The 11,301-nt window shown below is 38.5% G+C and overlaps 1 protein-coding gene across 2 annotated transcripts; it reads left to right on the forward strand.

The window, feature by feature from the left end:
* Positions 1-11: 11 nt before the first annotated feature.
* fancb (FA complementation group B) lies at positions 12-10,441 on the forward strand. 2 transcript variants are annotated; one of them, XM_032568558.1, is made up of 9 exons: positions 12-244; positions 349-1,358; positions 1,643-1,798; positions 1,887-1,976; positions 2,615-2,743; positions 6,374-6,546; positions 7,041-7,462; positions 7,542-7,782; positions 8,667-10,441. In XM_032568558.1, the coding sequence occupies exons 2-9, from the start codon at positions 450-452 to the stop codon at positions 9,073-9,075; spliced, it is 2,529 nt and encodes an 842-aa protein (XP_032424449.1). In that variant the 5' UTR covers positions 12-244; positions 349-449; the 3' UTR covers positions 9,076-10,441. The 2 variants fall into 2 exon arrangements, with proteins under 2 accessions (XP_032424449.1, XP_032424450.1); XM_032568559.1 differs by lacking the exons at positions 12-244; positions 2,615-2,743 and having other exon boundaries at positions 251-1,358.
* Positions 10,442-11,301: the final 860 nt, after the last annotated feature.

Below are 11,301 nucleotides of genomic sequence, written 5' to 3' on the forward strand. Positions count from 1 at the left end.
TTGACAGGAAGTTTAGTTCCACCGAGCGGGGTGACGCTGAAGTCAGCTTCCGAATGAAAATAATGCCAAAGGGCAATTACAAATCTGCTGATTTGACAAGTTAATATAAAACATGATTTTTATCCCCAAAAATATTTTAGCATCCATGATTTCTAAAACTTCTCATCTACAAATGACAATAAAAATGGCTAAAAAAAAAACCTTCCAGACTACTAACTCTAACAAGTCGGAAGCTAACTTCAATGTGAGTATGGCGCGCTATTTTGACTGCTATGATAGGCCATTGTTGACTGTACTTGTAACAGCGGTGTGAAAAGTTAAGTTTGCGTCTCTGTTCTCTTTAAACAGATACATTCAGCATATAGTTATTGCTTTATTTTCAACTGCTCTGCCACGAAAGTAACCGGCTCCAACTTGCAGGGAGCGAACCCGACAGGAATCCTCACATAATGGAGAAGTTGTCATCGGATGATTCGAATCGAAAAGTCCACGGCCTCTCACACGGTGGCAAGATAATCCTATTCACCTGCAAACGTGATCCAGCCGTGAATGTAAGCGAAAGAAGCGGCCTGACGTTCCGCAGTTTCTACTTTGAACGTGAAGGCAACGCGTTCCTGAATGCAACAGAGGGAGCAACTGCAATCAGTAGGAAACTGTCAGCTCATGTTGACATTGTGACGTGTAAATGCGCAGTAGATGTTCAGAAAAGGGTTAAAACTGCGTTCGTTTTGGTGACAAAGAAGAGTGAGAAGGGAGGCAGCTTTAAGTACAGCCTACTGGCACTGAGAAGCTCACACCGGCTGGAGCCCTGCATTGAGTTCAAGCTCCCCTACCAAATGAAGGGTAAGGTGTGCATCCTTCAGGGTCCCACAGTGCTGTGGAGCCATGACAACAGTGTGTCTTATACATCCCCTCTGGCAGAAGGCGTGCGAAAAATCCCCATTCAAATGTCAAAATGTCTTTTTGGAGAACTACCCATCCAGAAAGGGCAGCTTTTTGCTCTTGGACTTTCAGAACCACTTCTAGCTAATCATTCCCCTACACTTGGCTATTTGTTTGAGGGTGGACACGCGTTTGATGGCTGTCTGATTTTACCACATCCCTACATTTCCATCACACAGTGCATGCGGGTTCTCACTGCTGACAGAGTAGATGACGTGCTGAGATGTGCTGTTATTGCTGCAACTTCAAATAAGCAGCTTGTGCTCTTTGAAAACGGGACTGTAAAAGACACATGCGAGGTTCCCTTTGGGCAGGTTGAAGACATTCAGATGGTTGACACAGGAAGAAACGGATGTCTGTTTGTTGTATCCTTTAAACAGGGCCATGTTTGTGCTGTATGGAAGGAAACATTTCAGGTATGTATAAACTGGAGTCTACATTGTTTCATAAAAGAATTCACATCCCTTTAGGTTTTTCAGATTTTATAAAAAAAATAAATAAATAAATGTTTAAGGTATTTTACTGGAATGTTGTGTGATCAACACAAAATATTGGTTGACTGTAAAGTGGAAATTTGTTTTCAAATTAACTTACAAATACAAATCTGAAAAGTGTGGCCTGCATATTATGTATTCAGCCCATTTTGATCTATTAATCTCTAGAAATCCATTATTATTAAATAAGAACAAATCTTTTCCAGATAGCCTCCTGTTGGTCAGATGTCGACTCCGCACATGTGGATGATTTCCTTGGATGTGGAACAGAACAGATTCTGTTGATTTTTAGAAATAAAGGAATATCCAGCAGGCCACTGGAAAAATTTCTCATCACTGACCTTTGTGGTATTTCTTACTCTGTAAGGCTTCTGCAGTTGCTTTAAGCTATATTAATAAAGTTCCCTGTTATGGATGATACAATGTCTAATAAAAAAATACATGTTTTAGTGTGGTCAAGGCTCTGAAGTACAGATGGCAAGTCCACCTCCTCAGGAAAACTCACTTCTCACTCTTCAGGCTTTGGAATCCAGATTACAGGTGAGACTGAAACACATTATAGAAGAACAGCCAAAAAAACTAGTATTTGTGTTAACAGCCTGACAGTATAATTGCACCACTCAAACGTTTGCATATTAGATGCATAATTCACAGGAAATTACTGCATATGCACTGCCTGACAATCGTGTTGATACTCCTTGAACTTTTCTGTGTTTTATCGTTGGTCCATCACATGTAAAAATAAACAGATTTTACCTAGTTGCGTCAAGGGGGGGGATCCAAAAAGTTTAATATATTTATTTATTTAATTATTTATTTTATTTTTATGTATAACATGTTGAAAGACATGTGCCCTGTTGCTTCCACTTCACTATTATGTACTTCCCAATGCTGGTTTATCAAATAAAATCCCAATGCAAATACTCTGACATGGGATGTTGTAACATAATAATATGTGAAAAGTTCAACGAGTAGACTCTGTATGTGCATTTTTAAAATTAATTTAAAAGCAATTTCTAGGTTCTGTGTATTGGAAAAATAGAGTACATCATACTCATGTTATGGTATGTCTGTGAGGTTGGAATATCTTGACATTGACCTCTGGTCATTCATTCAGTGGTTCATTATGTATGCTGTCTGTAAGGATTTCTCTCAGTCAAATATTATTTGTAATTTAGAGTGGATTGATTGTCCTTCAAGAGCTTGAAAGAGAAGTGAGAGTGAAGGACAGAGTTCTACAGCAATCAATCCAAGTCCTCACTGATGTGCTTTCAGGAAGGGAGACTGTTCTCAGCCAGCCTGAGCAGGTACTGTTCACGCACTTGTTTAACTTTTAAAAACTGGCTGATTACACAGGCTCGCTAATTAGCAGTCATCCAATTAACAGCTACTTGTATATTCATGTTATGCTATGCATGATGTCAGTTAGGAATAATGTACTCTGTAAAATGTTTTCAGAATGACAACTGACCAAAATAAGTAGCTTTTTGTAACAATATTTAATTTCCACAGTATTGTGAAAATAAATGTGCATGAAAATGACATTATAGTCACAGTAACCGACACCCTTAGTAATCCCTAAAGACTAAATGCAACTGGTAGATGCTTAAATCTGCTGAGTTGAACGGAAATTTTAATTTGGAATCCAGGATTTCATTTGTTTCTCGAGGTGTAAATGTGTATAAATTATGCAAGACGAAGGGCTGTGTCTTTGAGGCACTCTTCAAAATGGGAATGACAAGAAACATGCTATTTAAGAAAGTCTTGATCGTAGTGCAGAGTTTCTGTGAAGACTGGAAAAGTGCAATTTGGAATATGTGATCATGTTGGTGTATAATGTATGCCTGTGGAACAATATTAATATATTGCAATTATGATACATCTGCAATATATTATGCAGCTCTGATTTCATTTATTTTTTCCTTCCTTTTTCTTTTTGCTTGGTTTTTTATGCCTTTCTTAATGTCTGTCTGACCGTCTGTCCATCTATCCCATACATTAAATCATAATTCTGAAGCTGCTATTTATTTTTAGTCAGGTTATCTTTAGCTAAATTTTAAATTAATCTGATCTAAAACACATATGTTTGACAAAAAAAGCAAACAGAAGAAATCTGCAGGGGTGTGAAAACTATTTTTCACAGCATTGTAGGACACCACAGGCCTAAAATGTGTGAGCAGTTTCTTGTGTTTGTTCATCTGGCCTTTCTTAAAAACACAAAATGGGCTCTGTAAATTTCGAGATGCATGTACAGCATTATACAACTTTGCTTTTATTATTATGGAGAACATCTATTTAGGTGTAAATTTATGTTGGCATTATCATAGCTGAATAAATGTTAACATGGGAAAATAGGAGCTTAGTTTTAGGGTTAAGGAAATTTTGCAAGAGCCACAACATTACAAGAGTAAAAAAAATGGGGGGGGGATCACATTTTAAACGGTATATAATAGGTTGTTATTCCAGAAGAGGTTGCTTTGAATAAAGCAAAGTCGAAACAAAAAACCTCAAATATTTTGCAATTATAGTAACATTTATTCAGTTAAGTGTCTGCACAAAAAATAAATATTGTTTGAAGTCTTTATCTTAATTCCAAACTTTTGCCATATCCTCATTCAGGCCCAGTTTCAAGAATAAATCTGCTTTTAGTTGAAGGAGGATGTTTTATGTATGTGGTGCAATGTTGTAGAGTTATGAGGACAGTGTCAGTTTCTAGACAGGAGTGGTGAGAAAAATATATTTTTAAATCCTGCACATTGTTTTTTCTTTTGGACATCTTCCCCACCCTATGAGACTGGTATTTCTTGTTGGGGTGCAAAGCCTTAAAGGGAGAGTAGTTCTTGAACAACCAGTCTTCCAGCCCAACCCATAGGTGTAATTTATGTCATGTTCATGTTATGAGCGGACGAAGATGTACGATGGTCTTAAATTTTCAGATACATTTATTATGTTGCCTTTTTCTTTTTTTTTCTTTTATATACATTTTTGCAGGCAGGGAATAGAATTAATTAATTTTTAAAATGTCTGTTATTATATGATTTTTTTTTTTACAAGTTCTCTAAGCAATTTACCCTGACAAATATTTGTTCTGCACTGGGTGACAGGTAGTTGAAGTTGAATTAAAACTTGCCTGAACAAGTACTTTCTGTCACTTGTCCGCCCTATTCAATGAATAAAAGAAAACGGTGTTACTGAAACAAAGAGCTGGCAAACGGTTTTGGTCCTTTCAGCAAGAATGTTTCAGTGCAATTAATTCAACTGACTGAATTAAAGGGATAGTTTGGATATTTTGAAATCATATTCTGGGCAGCTGTTAAAGGGAGTAGAAGCTGGCAGCGGTTAACTTGACCGTTAACACTGGATGATCCGCAGATCATTCAGTGTTGTACATGTTTCAGACTGCTCCGAAATTCTCCTCAGAACACTATTCCAGAAGACCTAACTGAAGTAAGAATGTCGGTACCCACCTTTGTCTGTGCACAATTGTCAATCTATAGTCCTTGAGGGACAGTGTCCTTCAACTTTTAGGTGTGTCTCTTTGTCAACCAGCCTGAAACACATAATTTGGTAATTAGCATGGCTCTGTATAACCTTAGTACACGAGAAGGTAATTTAGTCCTTTGATTCAGGTGTGTTGGACTTGGGAAACATTTAAAAGCTACAGGACGCCAGCCCTCAAGAATTTTAATGTGACACTCCTGGATTGAATTAGAAGTAGAAGTAATGGTACTTATCAGGCTACATATTTGACCTATCTTCTTGTATTAAAAATCACTAAATTTAGTACTTTTCCAGGGTTTAAAGGATTATTTAGAATTGTTTAAGAGGGTTCAGATAAGGACCTTTTCAGCAGCTTAGCAATATCCTGCTTTGACCATTCTAAAACCTGTTTAATGTGTGTTTGGACTCTTTGTACTGGTGGAGCATCTAGTTGCGTCCAGGTTTCAGTTGGATGGCTATTTATATTTGAGGTCAAGATGAATAATTTCAAGGTAATTTTCCTTTATTGATCTATCTTTGTAAAATGCACCAATAACATATGGCCCCTCTGCAAGGAGGCACTTTGACTACTTTCAACTTATTTCTTGTCATTGTTCTCAATGTGGACAATGTTTTTCTCAATCATTGTCTCATCTGACCATAAAACATTTCTCCTGAAGACATTCAGGTTGCTTGTACATTCAGTTTCAAGTTTGAAACTTGAAACTTTCAAAACTGACCTAGAATATCAGGTGTTTATATCAGAATAAACATCTGATATTCTAGGTGTTTATTTTTGGAGGAGGGACTTCTTTCTTTTTAACCATGTTGATGTTAAACTCCCTTTACAGTAAAAAGTTGCATTGGTGGTTCCAGCAGTTACTGGTTCCTGCATTGTTGCTGATTCACCCAACCAATTTCCTTCTATCTGAGGCTGACAGTTTGGGTCAGATGTTTGAAACTTTTACACAAACAATATTCTGATCTGTGTCAGGAAAAGAACCACAATTTCTAACACATGGTCATGTCATGGGTTTTTTTTTGTGTTTTTTTTGCTGAAGCAGGAGAGCAGAACAGCAGATGCATGACATGTTTGGCTGATGCTGAAAGTAGCATGAAGTTCTTAAACTTTGCTGGTCAGGTGGTCAGTGTGTTTTCCCGGATTATGTACTGTTACACCGGCATATTCAAAGGTGTTAACCATTTAGCATTTCCCAATAGATACTCATCAACATAAAACATAATTAGTAAAAAAAAATGTCAAAATTAACTGATTAAAAAATATTGTACTGTAGTATTACATTGTTTCAGTTTGGCAGCAGTACTCTATAATTTCAAATAGGGTTGAGAAACGATTGTCTGATTGTGCCTAAAAAGCTAACTGAAATGTTTGACACGAATTGCTGCTGCTGCTAGTTGTGTCATTCTTGATTACGGTCTCTGTACTCTCTGTCTAGGAAGGCCTTGTTGCCCTGTGGGACAGTGATGAAGAGTCCAATGATGAGACTCTGGATGACAAGTCGCATGAATCGCCAGCGCTGTCTTCCAGACCTAAAATTGACAAGCTGTGGCATCGCATCACTGAGGAGCAGCTGGTTGTTGGACTGATCCTAACCGCTGACAGTGGCATGTAAATATGATTTTTTTTTTCATGATGTTGTAGGTAGTGTAGATCTGTCTGTAACTGGAAGAGCATAAATGTACAAAGCACTACTAGATTATAATTTCCTCTAACCTGTAGTTGCATAGCGTTTTCTGGGTTGACTGTTTTTCCCAGCATCCTGTCAGATTAAAGTTGGCAGGGCGATCGTTATCATCTTGTGTGGAAACAAGAAACTCTCTCATACCTTCATCCACATGTTTGTACGTTACTTTGAGAAGATGTGAAGAAAAACTCCCCTTGATGCGACTGCCTCCGGCGCTCGTGCGGTTTTGTTTTTATCGCTGGTCTTTGCAGCTGATGCAACCTCACCAGCTTGTTGGTGTTTAATCAGTCCACCATCTGTGCTACATTCACAAACACACCCACACACACCGACTCTAACTTTGTGTTTAATTTCCAGTTTGATCGTGGGCTATCTGTGTGATATCTGATTGTTCATGATGGTGTTATTTTTGTTCCAGACCAGCGAGCGGTGTGAGCTTATCCCTCCTGACAGAGCCGGGCCAGAACTCGACGCCTGCAGTAATCCAGACCCGGAGCCAAGTGTTCTGGCTGCCTGCGTGCGGCCCCTCGACACCAACACTCTCCTCCCCATCGTCTGGCTTTACGTTCTCTGAGCCCGCAGCCAAAAGAAGCAGGCAGCACATCGCCAGCGACGATTTCAGTGGATGCAGACTGGCTGTGACTGCAGTGACCAAGCTGGCACCTCTTCTGACCTCTGGCTGTGTCAAGTGCCGTGCCATGCTTCATTACGTGGAGAAAGCGGAGGCTGTTTTCCCTGGGAGCAGCCCAACAACAGCTGTACTCCATTGTGGGGAAGTTTCATTAGACATTCATGATCTTTGCCAGAAGCCGCTTCTGCAAAACCCTCAAATAAAAACAGGTAAACTCCAATAACTCGCAACTCAATCTTTTAATCATAAAACATTTATTGCTCATCATTTTCTCTTTTTTATTTTTAGATGAGGTTAGAGAAGACCTTCTGAGTCTGTTGACAGTTCTGGATAATTGGGTTTTGCGCATAGACTCTCCAGATTATAGCCTAGGTGACATAGATGGCTGGATCAAGAGGAGAGAGGGTTTTAAAAAGATAGACGTGAGTCCTGAATATCTACTTTTAGATTCTCCAGGATCTTCAGCTCCAATGCTGCTGCGCTGGCATCAGATAAACCCTTTCCAAGGGGATTTATCCATCCACAGCAGGTAAACCATTTCCACTGATTGATGCAATCAAGAAAGCCAAATTGCTGCCCTCAGACTTGCACACACTGTAGCATTGTCCTGCTGGAATGTTAACCTTTGCCCCATTCTCAAGTCTTCTTACACCTTTTGTCCCAGGATTGCTCTGTATTTAACTCCATCCATCTTCTAGTAAATTTTGACCAGCTTTAATCAATATCTTCTCTTTATTTGCTAATTCTGAGCTACTTTGTTTTTGTCTATCACATTATATCCAGTGAAGCATGTTGTACCATAAAAAAGTTAAATGAGAACCTTATATAATAAAATCAGAAAACTGTCACCATTAAGAAAAGTTGCACTGAGGATTAGTGTGCTATATCCTGTGTCCTCATACATTTTAATATAGTTGACCTTTATGTCCTATAAAGTTTACCTTTTTTCATCTTTAAAGATTGACCATTTTCAGAATATTCATTGGTATAAAATACCAAATCCTTCTAATATGATTTAAAGCTATAAAATATCCGGAATAGAGATTTCTTGTTCAGTTGTCGGCTGCAGTATCTCTACTGTGAATATTAAATTATGCCGTTTTAGTGGATGGATACAGAAAAGTAGTTCTGCTGAATTTCCATAAACACATTCCAAGTTGACAAGCCTTTGAAGTTGGCTAAGGCGTACGTATGTGTGATATTCTCTCGAATATCAAAGAGATTTTGACGCTCCTGCAAGCAGTGCTTTTAAAATTACAAATTCCACTAATGAATACTAGAAAGGTAGGTCTCTGGGAATCAGCTGACACGCGACGAAAAATGATAAAAAGACTGTATCACCTTTTTTTTTTATCCATTGCAGTGTGTACATTGTTGTAACATGCAAAATCTGTTTCTATCCCTCCTTTGCAGCCAATTACAAATGCTCCAGTTCTTGGACTCCATGCTGTCGTACCTCCCTGATTCCTGCTTCCTCCAACCTGTCAAGCGCGCAAGAAGTCAGAGCACGGCTCAAAAATTAGCTTCTGCTCTAGAGAAAGAGGTGCTGTCACTCAGAGAGGGCTTATCCTCACTTCTGTGTGTCAAAGATGAAGAAGAGAGAAACAAGGGGCGCACTGGACATGGTGAAATCCCTGACTCTGGTTCTGCTGAGGATCTCATTAGGTGTTGTAGGGAGGCGTGGCAGCAGAACGTGGAGAAGAGCCGGTTGAGGCTGAACCCGGTGGTGGATGCCGGGAGGTATCGTGAGATGATCCAAAGTATTTTACAAGTCAAGATGGAATCAGATTTGGCTGCTCTGCGTCAGCTGTATCAATCATAGAGATGTCATAGAGACGGTTTCCTGTTGTTACCCTTTTGTCCACTTCAAAACCCCAACTCTAATAAACACAGATATAACAGATTTTTTTGTGCTTGGACTGGTCATTAAAAAGGAGATGATGCTTCAGAGCTACTGTGAATCTTCACTGATATCTTGACTACTTGACTTATGTGATAAACTCCAAGTCTTTAAGGTTGGAAAGCCTCCATGCCATCACCCTAATCTTCTGCTCTCTCCTCTGATTCTTAAGTTGGGACCCTGGCTGAACCACTCCAGAATGTTAATGTCAATCCAGTCGGGGAAAAAAACAAACGTGTTGGTAAAAAGACAACATTAATTTCAACTTAAATGTGCAACGAATGTAAATTATTTTAGGCTGAACTAACAGCCTATACGTTATCTCAAATCTATATTTTTACTCTACTTCTCTAATTATTTTCTACGTGGTTCCTCTCATTCATTTCCTGTTTGGATTCCGTTCCTCTCTTGACTCGTCTCCTCTTGTGAGTCAATTGGAGATGAACTGTTGTGCCTTTAAATTAAGTCAGTTTTGCAACAAGGAGAATTCCCCTTTTCCTCCTTTCATAAAGCATATGTTTCACACACATTAAGGTAACCAGATCCACCAAAATAGACATGTAAATAAAATAAAACAACACTAAATTGTGAAATTAGTTTACTCGGGCACTTTAGGTTGTCATCTGTCATTCTCTTTGGCCGAGTGTTCAGTCCACGTCTGTTGGATCACCTCGTGGGACTCACAGCCCTAATCGGATACTGTCGTGATTCCGTTCCCTTCTTATTCGTTGCACATCCCTTAGACCCTCCGTGCTAAAAAGGCTTCTTTAATATCTGTAGCTGCTGCCTCTGCTGTGTGCTATTCTTCAGGGAATAAAGACTAAAGTTAGGGACAGCAGGTCATGGCAGGGAAAATCTTTATACATTTTCTGGCTGGTTGTATTTTCCCAAAAGCTTTTAGTGGTACTTTACCCCCATGGTCAAAGTATTTCACTCTTCACTGATTTAATAAAAAAACTGTTTTTCTTTTGATGTCGTGCAGACCATCCTCACCGCAGTGATATTCAACTCAATACACGAATTAGATACATAAGGTCAGTGTCAGCTTGACCAGTTTGGCTTTAAAGGACAAACATTTTCTTGTCTTTTTTTCTTTTTTTTTGCAGTTTGTGTTTGCTTTAATATTATTTCCATTGGGTTTTTTTTAAGATACATATTTTATTGCTGTTATTTTTCAGATCTGGATTAGTATGCGGAAAAGAAAGAAGTAAGGAAAAAGTACAAATAGTTTTCAGATTTCCTTTTGAATCTGTGAAAGTGTTTTTTTAAATAAAGTGATCTGACATTCTATCTTTGATTTTCTTTTCCACATAACCACTTAAAATTTGTTCAACTCATTGATTATTCTGTTTTTTATTTACTGATGGAAAACCCAAGAATAATTTCATTAATTCGCATTAAAAACGAAAAAGGTTTAGCTTCCTACCAACATTGAAACTGCAATTTTTGTTTTTAGATGGTACTTTTTCAAAAAGAATAAGGAATGAAAAAGTTACATACCCTGCTTTAAAGAAAGCTCTGTTACTTAATCCAGATTTTGTGAGTTTATATTTTATAGACTTGATATAGAGCTAATCCATAATATATTGGTCCACATCGTCTCTATGTGGATGCCTTCTTTTTCTCCTTTTACCCCGCGTATGAATAACACACTCGCAGCTCTTTTTGGTGTGATAGTCACCTCTGTCACTTCACACAACAAAAGATAGAGTTGAAATTTAGCAGTGAACAAAACCAAGAAATAGCCTGGGGGAAATGGATCTCATGTGGAGAAGAAATTTTATCTGAATCTGTGCTCCCTTTATGTCTTGACTGCCATTCAAATGAAATATTTGCTTTGTTTTCTGATTATCGTCTGTTAACGTGTATTCAGTCTGAATGGTAAGAGGATGCTGCAGGGTTTTCACCTGCTGAAACCTCCCACCTGCCAGAGTCTTTGATTGTTTTGTGCAACTCATGGGAGTTGTTGCAAGCAGCCAGTATCTTACCTGTAAAAAATAGCCCTCTGAATGACCTCTGCTTGAAGAAACAGATCACTTCTGACCATAGACTTAACCTGGTCAGAGTTGGGCATATTATTGCCACATTACAAGAACAATTCTGCAGCACTTGATGTTAATGTTGATATACGTTTTGTTTTTTTTGACA

This window comes from Xiphophorus hellerii, chromosome 7, assembly GCF_003331165.1.
Source record: "Xiphophorus hellerii strain 12219 chromosome 7, Xiphophorus_hellerii-4.1, whole genome shotgun sequence".
Lineage (NCBI taxonomy): Eukaryota > Metazoa > Chordata > Actinopteri > Cyprinodontiformes > Poeciliidae > Xiphophorus > Xiphophorus hellerii.

Bases quoted from the DNA above. Each gene is read 5' to 3' on its own strand.
- fancb (XM_032568558.1), top strand. From the start codon at position 450: ATGGAGAAGTTGTCATCGGATGATTCGAATCGAAAAGTCCACGGCCTC. The intron at 1,359-1,642 runs GTATGTATAAAC...AATCTTTTCCAG, and splicing joins TATGGAAGGAAACATTTCAG to ATAGCCTCCTGTTGGTCAGA. The intron at 6,547-7,040 runs GTAAATATGATT...TTTTTGTTCCAG, and splicing joins CTAACCGCTGACAGTGGCAT to ACCAGCGAGCGGTGTGAGCT.